This window comes from Oncorhynchus nerka, linkage group LG15, assembly GCF_034236695.1.
Source record: "Oncorhynchus nerka isolate Pitt River linkage group LG15, Oner_Uvic_2.0, whole genome shotgun sequence".
NCBI lineage: Eukaryota > Metazoa > Chordata > Actinopteri > Salmoniformes > Salmonidae > Oncorhynchus > Oncorhynchus nerka.
In genome coordinates this window covers 86763128-86779990 of record NC_088410.1, presented here as the reverse complement: position 1 = coordinate 86779990, position 16863 = coordinate 86763128, and the positions used below count along the sequence as shown (strand labels likewise).

General features: G+C 42.4%; 1 protein-coding gene across 1 annotated transcript in view; it reads left to right on the top strand.

Annotated features, from left to right (window-relative positions):
- LOC115143774 (caM kinase-like vesicle-associated protein) overlaps positions 1-16863 on the top strand; it is a 36844-nt gene that overhangs the window by 16641 nt on the left and 3340 nt on the right. The window contains exons 2-5 of the mRNA XM_029684253.2: positions 11500-11635; positions 11772-11903; positions 15408-15482; positions 15791-15929. Coding sequence (XP_029540113.1) covers positions 11541-11635; positions 11772-11903; positions 15408-15482; positions 15791-15929 — 441 coding nt within the window. The 5' untranslated portion in view covers positions 11500-11540. The remainder of the gene's footprint in view (positions 1-11499; positions 11636-11771; positions 11904-15407; positions 15483-15790; positions 15930-16863) is intronic.

Below are 16863 nucleotides of genomic sequence, written 5' to 3'. Positions count from 1 at the left end.
TATAGCAGGATAGACTGTGATGCCTAAGACACATTTTTACTTGCAATCTTAAGCGGGCGTTAGACTCTGTTCCTTTTTTCTTCCTTTCTTTGTTGGATTATAACAGGATATAATGAGGACTACATGAAGTATGTATTGCATGTAATGGACATTTTAAAAAAAGGACTTGTCTTGCGTTATATTTAGGTTGTTTTTTCAATTTATTTATTTTTTTTAAATGAAAAATTGAATCCAATGAACTGAGCAGGCTGGGCTGACATGCTTATAGCCTTGCTAGGACTTTCAAATATGACCATGCATTTATAAGATTGTGACGTTTTATTATTTCTATTAATATTCTATTAATATTAATATATCTATTGTTACAATTTATTTTTTTCTGACTAATTTTCATGTTACTTGGTTAGTTCTCTTAAGCATCCTCATAGGTATTTATGTTATCATGGGACTGCCCATATTTCCCTCTGGCCAATGCCAATTGGCGGCCAAGGGTTTGCCTTAGGACGCAAAGGTGCATTCTCTGCCTTCGCTCAATTTGAAATAATTTCAATAGCAAAAGAAGACCAGTCTTCTGAATCGGCAACAGAGAAGGGCTTCCCCATCCTGAAAAGGAGAGGAATATTTGATCATATTGAAATGATTGATTCTATTGAAAAAGCTGGATGTTTTCTACTGGGGGGTAATAAGTGGCTTTTTATTATCTTCAGCAAGTTAGTTCCTAAACGATATCTTAACCGCCATCGATAAGAAACATTACTGTGCCGCCGTATTCATTGATCTGGCCAAGGCTTTCGACTCTGTCAACCACCGCATCCTCATCGGCAGACTCGACAGCCTTGGTTTCTCAAATGATTGCCTCGCCTGGTTCACCAACTACTTCTCTGATAGAGTTCAGTGTGTCAAATCGGAGGGGCTGCTGTCCGGACCTCTGGCAGTCTCTATGGGGGTGCCACAGGGTTCAATTCTTGGACCGACTCTCTTCTCTGTATACATCAATGAGGTCGCTCTTGCTGCTGGTGAGTCTCTGATCCACCTCTACGCAGACGACACCATTCTGTATACTTCCGGCCCTTCTTTGGACACTGTGTTAACAACCCTCCAGGCAAGCTTCAATGCCATACAACTCTCCTTCCGTGGCCTCCAATTGCTCTTAAATACAAGTAAAACTAAATGCATGCTCTTCAACCGATCGCTACCTGCACCTACCCGCCTGTCCAACATCACTACTCTGGACGGCTCTGACTTAGAATACGTGGACAACTACAAATACTTAGGTGTCTGGTTAGACTGTAAACTCTCCTTCCAGACCCATATCAAACATCTCCAATCCAAAGTTAAATCTAGAATTGGCTTCCTATTTCGCAACAAAGCATCCTTCACTCATGCTGCCAAACATACCCTTGTAAAATTGACCATCCTACCAATCCTCGACTTTGGCGATGTCATTTACAAAATAGCCTCCAATACCCTACTCAACAAATTGGATGCAGTCTATCACAGTGCAATCCGTTTTGTCACCAAAGCCCCATATACTACCCACCATTGCGACCTGTACGCTCTCGTTGGCTGGCCCTCGCTTCATACTCGTCGCCAAACCCACTGGCTCCATGTCATCTACAAGACCCTGCTAGGTAAAGTCCCCCTTATCTCAGCTCGCTGGTCACCATAGCATCTCCCACCTGTAGCACACGCTCCAGCAGGTATATCTCTCTAGTCACCCCAAAACCAATTCTTTCTTTGGCCGCCTCTCCTTCCAGTTCTCTGCTGCCAATGACTGGAACGAACTACAAAAATCTCTTAAATTGGAAACACTTATCTCCCTCACTAGCTTTAAGCACCAACTGTCAGAGCATCTTACAGATTACTGCACCTGTACATAGCCCACCTATAATTTAGCCCAAACAACTACCTCTTTCCCAACTGTATTTAATTAATTTATTTATTTTGCTCCTTTGCACCCCATTATTTTTATTTCTACTTTGCACATTCTTCCATTGCAAAACTACCATTCCAGTGTTTTACTTGCTATATTGTATTTACTTTGCCACCATGGCCTTTTTTTGCCTTTACCTCCCTTCTCACCTAATTTGCTCACATTGTATATAGACTTGTTTTTTTTTTACTGTATTATTGACTGTATGTTTGTTTTACTCCATGTGTAACTCTGTGTCGTTGTATGTGTCGAACTGCTTTGCTTTATCTTGGCCAGGTCGCAATTGTAAATGAGAACTTGTTCTCAACTTGCTTACCTGGTTAAATAAAGGTGAAATAAAAAAATAAAAATAAAAAAGGTGAGAACCCAGTCTACTTTTGCTCCCATAAATTTCATAAAAGGGACATTGTGTGTCTCCTTTAAACAGAATATGCACTGACAGTTTTCCTTGTCTGTCACAGTCAACAGACTGACAATCTTATTATCCTAGACCTAATCTTTGCTATTGTGCCAATGTCCATCCATTTTCAATTCATTTGAATGCTTTGACTCCTAACATAATGTTTTTTGTATTGTTTACGTGACCCATTCAAGCAATGAAAGACCTGAATGGACCACAATTTCTAAAGTGAATGAATTCCCGACAATGACCATAGAAACAGGATGGTAATACACTAAATGGGGAGGAAATGGTTTTGGATGTTGGGAGCATTGGCCTTGTGGCATTATGCTACAGTATGTAATGAATGCTGTTTCATTCCCTTCCAATGATTCAAATACAAACAAGAAGAAACATAGAAATTGACCTTGTTTAATTTTAGGTGAGCATTTATTCCAGTGCTAATGATTTGTTTCCTCTTTCTGGTCATCCATCGATCTTTTAACAATGATAATAATGTGCTGGGTGCTTATTTGTCCTATTTCACACCCGTTGACTCCAATGCTTCCCACAATTGTGTCAACTTGGCTGGGGATGCTCTTTCGGGTGGTGGACCATTCTTGATACACACTGGAAACTGTTGAGCATGAAAAACCCAGCAGCGCTGCAGTTCTTGACCCAAACTGGTGCACCTGGCACCTACTGCCATCCCTGTTCAAAGGCACTTAAATCTTTTGTCTTACCCATTCACCCTCTTAATGGCACACATACACAATCCATGTCTCAATTTTCTCAAAAATCCTTCTTTAACCTGTTAACAAATGACATCAATAAGGGATTTTAGCTTTCACCTGGATTCACCTGATCAGTTTGTCATGGAAAAAGCTTAAAGTTTTGAATACTTTTTGTATACTCAGTGTATATGTAGTTTTGTGGTTGTTGCATCCTGAATTATAGTCCTAAATAGACTTTGTTCCAGACTGTTGATATTGCTGTAAGGCAGAGTCTTTGACAAAGAACAATGTCTAACTTGTTTGTCTCAGTGGTGTTGTGACAAGACTTTTTGCGTATCCAGGTTTGAGTTAGCACAGAGGCTCAGGCAATACAGCAAAGTATTATGCATGTTTTTGCATTATGCTAAGCATTATCTCTGTTAGCTATATCATACCCACTGATTCATGCTGTGTCTCGCAATCATTTTGTTTGCTGAAACAGATTTTAATTGTTGCTTTGCTAGGAAAACAAAATAATATAATAAAAAGCGAACAAGGGGTTTACCAGACATAAAACCAATTTCTAAAGTGACCCCTGAGCCGACACTTCACTATTAGAACAGGAGGCGCATAGCGAAACCGTAATGGGATTTTAGAACTAAGTGTCACAGGCAGCATGTCATTACGAAGCAGTTATATAAGCTCATTTGGTGTGCGTGTGTGAGAAAATAGTAGATGCTGTAATACAGAGACAGCCAGGCAGGCAGCAGTTATAGGGACCATTCCCCCAGGATCCATGCTAGGGAAGGGGGCTCAGCAGGAGAAGATTGGCACACTGTACTTTGGACTTCAAACCACTCACAAATCACCAGTTAGTGATGCTGAGCTCTGCAGCTTTCAGGTGCAAGATAAAGGAGGTGCATACTGTAGTTAGTATATATATATACACACACATGTACAGACTAAACATTATGAATAACACAAGTATTGTAAATTATTACACATTATGTTAGCATGTATGTATTTGGCTATACTCTTACACCTGCCTTCTTTTACCTGGATTTAAAGGAGACTGCAGGAGGGGCTCCAGATAATGTATTGTGAACATGAAATATCTCCCATCTAGCATTTTTCCTATTGTGTACGATATAGTGCTGAGGACGCAGTACTGAAATATTCATTAGATAATACACAGATACTCCCCCACTGGGAGGGGAGCGATTTTAAAACAATGATCCAGTTTAGGAGAAAGGGATAAGTGTAAAGGATACCTGTGGGCTGCCCTATCAGCTCCAACTCCCTAATGTTCCCAGTTATCTAGGCCCTCCCCACAAACAGCCCAGCCCTCCTGGTTTACCTGTTTTCTGGCCATGCATTTTTCCCTGTGACGAGGAGGTGCTGATGATGTAAAAGTGGGGTTTAGTGGTAATTCGCTAGGAGTTCAAAACTCATGATGGAAGAACAGCAGGTGTTGTGCTGGCCTCATCATACTGCCATTGTTTACAGATTGCTCGTTGTGGAAGCTTCCTTAGCCTGGCATCCTTGATCAACTAAACCTAAACTATTCGGTTTCACCAAAATAGCATTTCTCATTAATATACAATATCTCTAGGAACAACCGCTTACGATTTGTCGGATTTAATCTGTCCTTCCCAATCAAATAAGCGTTTTAAAATACGTTTTTACACAGGGTCTCTCATTTTCCACCTGTAGAAGTGGGTGATCACGTGAGCAATTACTCTCAAGTGACGGCGTGGTCTAGACTGGTCTAGAATGGACTACAATGGCAGCCCCCCTCCGTCTTCAAGAGAGCGAGAGTTGCACCCCTTCTGAAAAAACCTACACTCGATCCCTCCGATGTCAACAACTACAGACCAGTATCCCTTCTTTCTTTTCTCTCCAAAACTCTTGAACGTGCCGTCCTTGGCCAGCTCTCCCGCTATCTCTCTCAGAATGACCTTCTTGATCCAAATCAGTCAGGTTTCAAGACTAGTCATTCAACTGAGACTGCTCTTCTCTGTATCACGGAGGCGCTCCGCACTGCTAAAGCTAACTCTCTCTCCTCTGCTCTCATCCTTCTAGACCTATCGGCTGCCTTCGATACTGTGAACCATCAGATCCTCCTCTCCACCCTCTCCGAGTTGGGCATCTCCGGCGCGGCCCACGCTTGGATTGCGTCCTACCTGACAGGTCGCTCCTACCAGGTGGCGTGGCGAGAATCCGTCTCCTCACCACGTGCTCTCACCACTGGTGTCCCCCAGGGCTCTGTTCTAGGCCCTCTCCTATTCTCGCTATACACCAAGTCACTTGGCTCTGTCATAACCTCACATGGTCTCTCCTATCATTGCTATGCAGACGACACACAATTAATCTTCTCCTTTCCCCCTTCTGATGACCAGGTGGCGAATCGCATCTCTGCATGTCTGGCAGACATATCAGTGTGTATGACGGATCACCACCTCAAGCTGAACCTCGGCAAGACGGAGCTGCTCTTCCTCCCGGGAAGGACTGCCCGTTCCATGATCTCGCCATCACGGTTGACAACTCCATCGTGTCCTCCTCCCAGAGCGCTAAGAACCTTGGCGTGATCCTGGACAACACCCTGTCGTTCTCAACTAACATCAAGGCGGTGGCCCGTTCCTGTAGGTTCATGCTCTACAACATCCGCAGAGTACGACCCTGCCTCACACAGGAAGCGGCGCAGGTCCTAATCCAGGCACTTGTCATCTCCCGTCTGGATTACTGCAACTCGCTGTTGGCTGGGCTCCCTGCCTGTGCCATTAAACCCCTACAACTCATCCAGAACGCCGCAGCCCGTCTGGTGTTCAACCTTCCCAAGTTCTCTCACGTCACCCCGCTCCTCCGCTCTCTCCACTGGCTTCCAGTTGAAGCTCGCATCCGCTACAAGACCATGGTGCTTGCCTACGGAGCTGTGAGGGGAACGGCACCTCAGTACCTCCAGGCTCTGATCAGGCCCTACACCCAAACAAGGGCACTGCGTTCATCCACCTCTGGCCTGCTCGCCTCCCTACCACTGAGGAAGTACAGTTCCCGCTCAGCCCAGTCAAAACTGTTCGCTGCTCTGGCCCCCCAATGGTGGAACAAACTCCCTCACAACGCCAGGACAGCGGAGTCAATCACCACCTTCCGGAGACACCTGAAACCCCACCTCTTTAAGGAATACCTAGGATAGGATAAAGTAATCCTTCTCACCCCCCCCTTAAAAGATTTAGATGCACTATTGTAAAGTGGCTGCTCCACTGGATGTCATAAGGTGAATGCACCAATTTGTAAGTCGCTCTGGATAAGAGCGTCTGCTAAATGACTTAAATGTAAATGTAAATGTGGAAAATGGGATTGTTCCTAGAGATATTGAATATGTCTCTGTGGACGGGAAACTTTGTTTTGGTGAAACCGAATAGTTTAGGGTTGGTTGATCAAGGATGCTGGACTACAGAGGCTTCTGCAAAGAGCCACCTAAACAAATGTTTTTAAACATTTTTATTTAACCTTTTATTTAACTAGGCTCTTTGCAGGACGAGGGAAACTATAGAGCAACCAGAAACACATTTTCAGAGGCTTATTTTAGTGTATGTATGGAAGGGGTAAAGGGTAAAACAAAAATGTGTGTACTCGCACACAAGCGGCTTATGAAAATGTGCTGGCAAACCTGCTGGCACTGCTCTTATATTATCTCTGTTATACAACCACCTAGACTATGGAATATAAATGCAATGTGCTGCAAGCTGACAGAGGATTACAGGCACAAACATACCGCTGCAGGTGTTGCTGCCAAAGGATAGCCACAAAATAAGAAGTTCATGAAGCTAATGCCTTTAAGACAAACATTTGGGGAGTGATGTCGAATATAAGGTAATCCAAAACCTATGGACTAAGGTTTTGACAGACTTGAGGAGGATAAGCCCATTCCACGACAGAAGTCATCTACACTGATTCTACAGTACCTCTAGTAAATGTAGCCTACTGTAAATGTATCCTACTGTAAAATCGACAATAAAAGAGTTTAGAATTAGAAAACAACGGGATGATGACATATGATTGTCATGTCCATCTAGTTTTTAGCTGTACATTTGATAGTCAACTCTGTAATGGACAACACTATAGATCTTTAAAGAGTGTTGTCCATTACAGAGTTGACTATCAAATGTACAGCTAAAAACTAGATGGACATGACAATCATATGTCATCATCCCATTGTTTTCTAATTCTAAACTCTTTTATTGTCGATTTTACAGTAGGATACATTTACAGTAGGCTACATTTACTAGAGGTACTGTAGAATCAGTGTAGATGACTTCTGTCGTGGAATGGGTTTGTCTCTCTTGTGGAGTGGGTTCGAATCAGCATACACAATGGACTAGTACCACTCTCTTTATGAATGGAAAATAGATATACAGTATCAAACAGAAATTATATTAGTATAGCTGCAGGAGATATGACAACACAGAACAAATGACCCATGTATTTTTACCAGTTGCAGTAGTAGAATTGCATGAGGTGAGGCTGATTTACAGTTTATCAGCTTCACTGTGCTGTTCAGTCAACGAGTCAGGCAGTATGTATCTCTGGAGCCCTGATCCTGTAGTTATATAGTAATGAGTCCCACTGTGGCCCACACTACACTTATCCTCCTCTTCTCCTTTCCTCTGTCTTCATTCCAGGAACTCATTCTCTCCTTCCCGTGCAGATGATTGATTCACGACCTGAAACAGAACTATGCGCTCTTCTCTCTTGCTGCAAAGGGTTAGTTATTTCCCTCTCCTGGCTGATTACTATCAGTCTACCAGTCAGATGGAGATATTGCCTGCTCCGCTCCGAACCAACGCGGACAGGGCTGCTGCTAGAGTTGAAGCACCATGGGTACATGGAATTTAATTACTGCTTTGAAAGCTCTTGTAATGAACAGCCAAAAAAAACAGACTTCTCTGCCAGAGTGTAGACTGTGTAGATAGCTAATGGCTCTGGCTTTTTGTGAGTTTATTAGAAAGAAAAACAATTCTGGATGCAATCATTCTGGCTCTGAAATGATACTTCAGTCTTCTCTCCTGGCCCAGAGTGCTATTCTGGGAGATGGGCTCCTCTAGACAATGGAGTGTTCTTTACGTGGTCTACTCCAGGGGTAGGCAACGACACTGAACAAAAATATAAACGCAATATGCAACAACTTACACTTCTTAAAAGGAAATCAGTCAATTGAAATAAATTCATTAGGCCCTAAGCTATGGATTTCACATGACTGGGAATACAGATATTCATCTGTTGGTTATAGATACCTTAAAACAAAGGTAGGGGGTGGATCAGAAAACCAGTCAGTATCTGGTGTGACCACCATTTACCTCATGCAGCGCGACACATCTCCTTCGCATAGAGTTGATCAGGCTGTGAAGTGTTGTCCCACTCCTCTTCAATAGCTTTTTGAAGTGGCTGAATATTGGCGGGAACTGGAACACGTTGTCGATCCAGAGCATCCCAAACATACTCAATGGGTGACATGCTGGTGAGTATGCAGGACATGGAAGAACTGGGATGTTTTCAGCTTCCAGGAATTGTGTACAGATCCTAGCTTATGCCTGCCCATACCATAACCCCACCTCCACTAAGGGCCACTCTGGTGGCTTATGGTAGAGAAATGAACATTAAATTCTCTAGCAAAAGCTCTGATGGACATTCCTGTAGTCAGCATGCCAATTGCATGCTCCCTCAACTTGACATCTCTAGTATTGTGGTGAGTGACCGAACTGTACATTTTCAAGTGACCTTCTATTGTCTCCAGCATAAGGGGCACCTGTGTAATGTTCATGCTGTTTAATCAGCTTCTTGATAAGCCACACCTTTCAGGAATATGGACTATCTTGGCAAAGGAGACTCTCACGAACAACAATTTAAACAAATTTAAGAGAAATACGCTTTTTGTGCATATGGAACATTTCTGTTATCTTTTATTTACATTTACATTTACATTTAAGTCATTTAGCAGACGCTCTTATCCAGAGCGACTTACAAATTGGTGCATTCACCTTATGACATCCAATTCAGCCGCGGGATGATTTTTGTCAGAGTGGATGGTCGGGGGGCTTGATCATACTGTAAGTATAATCATTTGCAAATGACCACAGTTGAGCCAAAACATACCTTGAAAAGTGGGTAAACTATCAACTCCAGTGGGCGATTGGGGACGAACGACCACCGATATAAACCAACACATCTAACATTTTTAGAACTGTATTGTTTTATTGCACAGATTATCTTTTTTTAGTGAATGTATTGCTTTACTCAACAGCCTCTCTGTCTGCTTGCTTTCTCTCTCTCTGTCTCCTCCTGCATTGCAGCCTGCCTCAGCCTCACCACTGTCTGGCTCATCACTACACTCTGTAAAGCTATTTTAAAAATACATTTTTATATACATGAGAATAATATTACATTTTCTTTATATTTAAATTGTCTTTATAATTCACTACATTTTAGGTGCCACAGGCTGTCCCAACACAATTATATACAAGTAAATTCTAACAGTGTAAAAGGCCCTTAGTTTACTCAAAAATGTTGTATTCTAGACCCATTTGAAGAGAAACGAGTTGTAAATGCTTTTGATAAGATTACAGATTCTCTCAGGGGAACCCACATTGATCCCTGACCTGAAGTTTGGGAACCACTGTACTACTAACATCTCTCTGTACTTCTCTCTGCGTCTCCTTTGCCTCCTGCATTGCAACCTGCCTCACCACTGTCTTTCTCAGTACTCTGTAAAGCAACGTTATTTTGTTATGAGAATTTATAGTAGCCTATATTTTGTTAAGATTATAGCTAGCTTAATTTCAGTAAACTGCTCCTCCTGAGGTCAAGCTTTGTTTAACGTTAATTTCTAACCACTTAGCTAGCTATATGCGAGAGCCCTTGGCTTGAACTAACGAGTTAGCTGGCCACCTGACTGAACTATCAGCGACTATTTTTAGCAGTTGTTCACAAAGAGTATGTTTTTTTTGGGGGGGGGGTCTGTTGACACAATAGGAGTCGAGGGATGTTTAAAATGTTTATTTATGTCAAGCATCTCACAAACCCACTGTTTGCGGCGTCTGTACTTGCCAGCGTTGATGTTGACTGAGGTAGTATGTTTCCCGTCTCGGCCTGTGCCGTGGGCGAAGTTTGCCATTGGACAGAGTAGTGAATGCTCTGCTATCAAGGCAAATCCGGGGGGAGCATGCAAACAAAAAATATAAATTACTTAAGTACTACTTAAGTAGTACTTTAAATTAATTTTACTTAAGTACTTTACACCACTGCTTGTACCTAACCATTTTTTTGTTCCTAATACAACAAGATTGGAACTGATTTGAAATCATGTGCCTTTACAGTAGCTATTACTGCAGCTTTGGTATAATGGTTCATTTACAAAGGCCAAATGCCTTTCCTGTTTATCATTCATTTCCCCATTGTTTCCTCATGTATTCGTGATCCTTCCATAAGGACGTGTTATTTTCCTCTACCGCAGAGTGAAACTCGCATTGATTTTCCACCAGAGAAGCGCCATCATTTTTCTTCTCTTAATAGGGACATGACTGATGACACTCCAATGAGATGGCACCTCAGTCAAATGCACTCTCCTCCTCATCCTCCCACTTTATTTCACTCTGCTTTCTACTGCCAAATCAACAGGGTTGTTCAGCAACCAGAAACCCATCCAGAGAGGATCATATTTATGTATTCAGGGAACTGTATGCTCTGTTCAGAAAGAACCACATCTACTGCTGCTGCTGGTGGTATGAATTGTCCAAAGCTGAATAGTGTGTACGTATTGGACCAGGGACATTTATGAACACCAATTCGGTTCCAAAAGTAATTTTTAAAAGGTTGTAAATTGCCATTCTGCATAATAGCTAAATGAAAACAGGAAGTTATGCTAAATTCATATAAATCTCTATTACATTGAGACATTTGCCAGCTTGTCTTTTATTCCATGCATCTTTCCCCACTGCTACATCCTTTCAGAGTAGTCTCTCTGAGATACAGAGAGCAGACCGAGGTGGTAAAGGGCTGTCTGACTCACTATTGAGTGAAAAGAAAGCAGCCTTCCAGATTACTGGAGAGTTCAATCTTTTTGCAGGAGAGTTCTTGTGAATGTTGAGTCCAAAGTGACGGCATATATGACATATTCCATAAACACATTTTGAAAACGATAAGTGCATGATGTTCCTCTGCCTATTTTGTGCATGGATTGAAAGCATTGATTTAAAAACAACAAAAATCTGCAATTGTTAGTAATGATATGCTACATTCTTTGTCATAGCATTGCATATGCTGTATACATGCTGTATACTGTATAAGAACAGCAAGGTAATATACAATAGGCTTAGGTCATGGTGCTCTTAAGTTGTTTAGTAGTGAGGTGGAACTTGGTATCTACTGTTGTACAATGTGTACTATTATAGCAACAATATGCTATGTCTTGGTAACAGGTGGTGTTGGTGTGATCTCCCTGTGTAGCTGAGGAGCTGCCATGCCATTTGGCTGTTTGACACTCGGGGAGAAGAAGGATTACAACAATCCCTCAGAGGTGACTGATAAATATGACCTGGGACAAATTGTCAAATCGTGAGTATTCCTTCACAATGACTTACATTCCGTAGTCTGAGACATTAACTAAATAGTAAAAGAATGCTTCTTCCATTCAGTATAGCTTTTAGTGAAATGTTTATTTTGTTTGCTCTTGTGTGTGGTCCTTGTTTAGGGAGGAGTTCTGTGAGATCTTCAGAGCAAAGGACAAGAACACACTCAAAATGTTCACCTGTAAAAAGTTTCTGAAAAAGGATGGGAGGAAAGTGAGAAAAGCTGCCAAGAATGAGATCCTGATCTTGAAGATGTAAGTTACATTCAGTTTGGCTTATGCATTATTTCAGAGCTTTACCCATGGCATCTGGAATGCCACAGGAATCAAATCAATCAAATAAAATTGTATTAGTCACATGTGCCGAATACAACCGGTGTAGACCTTACAGTAAAATGCTTACTTATGAGCATGGATGGAAGGAAGCTTGGCCCCAGTGATGTAGTGGGCCGTATGCACTACCCTCTGTAGTGCCTTGCGGGTATGGGCCGAGCAGTTGCCATACCAGGGAATGATGCAATCAGTCAGGATGCTCTCGACGGTGCAGCTGTAGAACCTTTTGAGGACCTGAGGTCCCATGCCAAATCTTTTCAGTCTCTTGAGGGGGAATAGGTTTTATTGTGCCCTCTTCACAATTGTCTTGGTGTGTTTGGACCATGTTAGTTTGTTCTTGATGTGGACACCAAGGAACTTTAAGCTCTCAACCTGCTCCACTACAGCCCCGTCGATGAGAATGGGGGCGTGCTCTGTCTTCTTTTTCCTGTAGTCCAAAATCAAAGGAGATGTCTTGATCACGTTGAGGGAGAGGTTGTTGTCCTGGCACCAGTTCTCTGACCTCCTCCCTATAGGATGTCTCGTCGTTGTCAGTGATCAGGCCTACCACTGTTGTGTCATTGGCAAACTTAATGATGGTGTTGGAGTCGTGCCTGGCCTTGCAGTCATGAGTGAACAGGGAGTACAGGAGGGGACTGAGCCCGCACCCCTGAGATGCCTCTGCATTGAGGATCAGCGTGGCGCCCCCACCCAACTCCAGGTTCCAGTTACAGAGGGAGGTGTTTAGTACCAGGGTCCTTAGCTTAGTGATGAGCTTTGAGGGCACTATGTTGAACGCTGAGCTGTAGTCACTGAATAGCATTCTCATATAGGTGTTCCTTTTGTCCAGTTGAGAAAGGTCAGTGTGGAGTGCAATAGAGATTGCATAATCTGTGGATCCGTTAGGGCGGTATGCAAATTGGAGTGGGTCTAAGGTTTCTGGGATAATGATGTTGATGTGAGCCATGGCCAGCCTTTCAAAGCACTTCATTGCTATAGACGTGAGTGCTACGGGTCGGTAGTCATTTAAGAAAGTTACCTTCGTGTTCTTGGGCACAGGGACTATTGTGGTCTGCTTAAAACATGTTGGTATTACAGACTCGGACAGGGAGAGGTTGAAAATGTCAGTGAAGACACTTGCCAGTTGGTGAGTGCATGTTCGCAGTACACGTCCTGGTAATCCGTCTGGCCCTGCGGCCTTGTGAATGTTGACTTGTTTAAAGGGCTTACTCACATCGGCTGCGGAGAGCGTGATCACAGAGTCATCCGGAACAGCTGATGCTCTCATGCGTGTTTCAGTGTTATTTGCCTTGAAGAGAGCATAGAAGTAGTTTAGCTCGTCTGGTAGGCTTGTGTCACTGGGCAGCTCTCGGCTGTGCTTCCCTTTGTAGTCTGTAATGGTTTACAAGCCTTGCCACATCCAACGAGTGTCAGAGTGTACGATTTGATCTCAGTCCTGTATTGACGCTTTGCCTGTTTGATGGTTCGTCGAAGGGTATAGCGGGACTTCTTATAAGCTTCCGGGTTAGAGTGCCGCTCCTTGAAAACTGGCAGCTCTAGCCTTTAGGTCAGTGCGGATGTTGCCTGTAATCCATGGTTTCTGGTTTGGGTATTACGTATGGTCACAGTGGGGATGACGTCATCAAGGCACTTATTGATAAAGCCAATGACTGATGTGGTGTACTCCTCAATGCCGTAGGAGGAATCCCAGAACATATTCCAGTCTGTGCTAGCAAAACAGTCCTGTATCTTAGCATCTGCTTAATTTTTTATTGATCGTGTCACTGGTGCTTCCTGCTTAATTTTTTTTGCTTGTAAGCAGGAATCAGGAGGATAGAATTATGGTCAGATTTGCCACATGGCGGGCAAGGGAGAGCTTTGTGTCCGAGTGCTTCTACACCTGCATTGCTTGCTGTCTGGGGTTTTAGGCTGGGTTTCTGTACAGCACTTTGAGATATCAGCTGATGTACGAAGGGCTATATAAATACATTTGATTTGATTTGACTTTGTATGTTTCTCTGTGTGTGGAGTAAAGGTGGTCGAGTTTTTTCCCCTCTGGTTGCACATTTAACATGCTGATAGAAATTTGGTGAGACGGATTTAAGTTTCCCTGCGTTGAAGTACCCGGCTACTAGGAGCGCCGCCTCTGGATGAGCGTTTTCCTGTTTGCTTATGGCGGAATACAGCTCATTCAGTGCGGTCTTAGTGCCTGCATCAGTCTGTGGTGGTATGTAGACAGCTACGAAAAATACAGATAACTCTCTAGGTAGATAGTGTGGTCTACAGCTTATCATGAGATACTCTAACTCAGGTGAACAAAACCTTGAGATTTCCTTAGATATCGTGCACCAGCTGTTATTTACTAAAATACATAGTCCACCGCCCCTTGTCTTACCAGGCGCCGCTGTTCTATTCTGCCGATACAGCATATAACCAGCCAGCTGTATGTTGATAATGTCGTCGTTCAGCCACGACTCCGTGAAGCACAATATATTACAGTTTTGAATGTCCTGTTGGTAGTTTAATTAATGTTCCGCGTAGGTCATCAACAAAAAAGAATCTCCAAAATTCCCTGTTTGCTAGCAGAACATAAAGGATACAAAATGCATGAATCATTTTGTTAAAATTTCACATTTATGCAATTGAAATGGAAAAAACACCAGAGGTAGTTAACTACAAATGACTTAATACCTGTTACTAATTACTGAAGTTACACATAAGGTTCCCATAACATCCCCATTACGTTCCCATAACACCACTCCTGTTCAGCTTGAATTCTCCATTATCCTTTAACAATGGAAAGTTCTTCGACTACCATAAACTCTGAAGCAAGCAAAGGAAATGTACCTTTTCTAGTTACAGTAACGCAATATCTCTTTAGCAGTCTAGTCTGAAATTAGCATGGAGTAGGACCTGTAATGAAAGAGTCACAGACCCCAATCTGTAATTGAAAAAAAAATATATTCAAATGTAATTAAAATACTTAGGTGATTAAATTCATTTAGACATTAACTTACATTTTTTTAATAGAATATGCCAATCAAAATTCCTTGAAAGACCAAATCAAATGTCTTATTAGCACACGTTAGTTTACTGCTGTAATGAGACCGATCTCTAGGTTGAATTAATTCATCCAAATTTCACGGGAATTGGAAATGGTCCACTTTCCATACAGATCAAAATATCATCAAGTCACTCATACAATATCACAAGTAATGTCCATTTTTGTCTATACTGATTTTATTCAATGCATGAGTAGGCATTTCATCTGAATTGAACTTGAATGGGAAATGGTCCAATTTTCTAATGGTTATTAAATCATTAAACTACTAATACATTTGATCAAATGTTATGTCTTAATGATTTCTAGTTAATCTTGGTTTAAAATAGCTCAATATATGACTTTGTTTTTCTGTTTCCATCTGTGTCTCCCTCCCTCTTTCACAGGGTTAAACATCATAACATCCTCCAGCTGGTTGATGTCTTTGAAACTAGGAAGGAATACTTCCTCTTCCTGGAGCTGTGAGTGTTATTGGAGGTTATTGAGTGACATTGGTTAGGGCTTTTTATTTGTTCTCTTGAAGTCATCATGGTTCCGTTCCAATGATTACACCATTAGGGAGTGTACCTTTGTCCTGCAGACTTGCCAATGCATACTCTCTTTCTCAACCCCTGTGTGAAATGTCAATTTCCCATATTCTCCTGGAGAATCTCATTTTAGTAAACTCATCTGAGAGTTGATTTTTACTTATTGAATGTTGCGAGAGGCCTAGAGTACAATTTAGAAATACGACACATGAGTGGTTTTCTCTGGATGTTCTTCTCTGCAGAGCTACAGGCAGAGAGGTCTTTGACTGGATCTTAGACCAAGGCTACTACTCGGAGAGGGACACCAGCAACGTTGTCAGACAGGTGTTGGAAGCCGTGGCCTATCTGCACTCCCAGAGAATCGTCCACAGGAACCTCAAGGTATACTGCGCACACACACAGCACACTGCTCCCATCTGGTGTTTCATAGAGGTTATTACACTATAGGCCACTCAATCGGGTGACAGCATTAGAAATAAGAAATGTACCGTAATTTCTGGACTATTAAGCGCACCTGAATATAAGCCGCACCCACTGAATTATTAAAAAATATGTATTTTATACATAAATAAGCCGCACATGTCTATAAGCCGCAGGTGCCTACCGGTACATTGAACCAAATGAACTTTACACAGCCTTTAAACGAAACATGGCTTGTAACAAAAATAAATATGCTTTAACGAAACACGGCTTGAAACAAAAATAAATAGGCTTTAACGAAACACGGCTTGTAACATTTTTTTTTTTAAATAGCAGTAAACAGTAGCCTACCAAGAAAGTCATTGGTCACTATCTTCCTCCTCCTGTGCACTGAAACCACTGAAGTAATCTCCTTCGGTGTCGGAGTTGAATAGCCTCAGAATTGCTTCATCCGATGTTGGATCGTTTTCATTGTCGCTCTCGTCACTTTCATCCGGAGGCAAATTCCCCGCTGCGCTCATGCTGCCCTCTTCAACACGCAGCAGTCCAGCCTTTCGAAACCCGTTGATGATAGTGGATTTTTTGACAATGCTCCACACTGTCAGGACCCACTGGCAGACTTGACCATAAATTGCTCTTCGCATGCGGCCCGTTTTGGTGAAGGATTTCTCTCCACTTGTCATCCAAGCCTCCCACTGCACACGGAGCGCCAACTTAAATGCACAATTTACACTGATGTCGAGTGGCTGCAAATACTTTGGGCCATCTGCTTTTCTTCCCTCTGAAAGCTTTTGTTGTCTTTTTGCACTGAGTCAGTTCCTCACGCTGCTATTTCCAACGTCTTATCATCTACTCATTAAGGCCAATCTCCCGTGCAGCAGCTCTATTTCCTTTT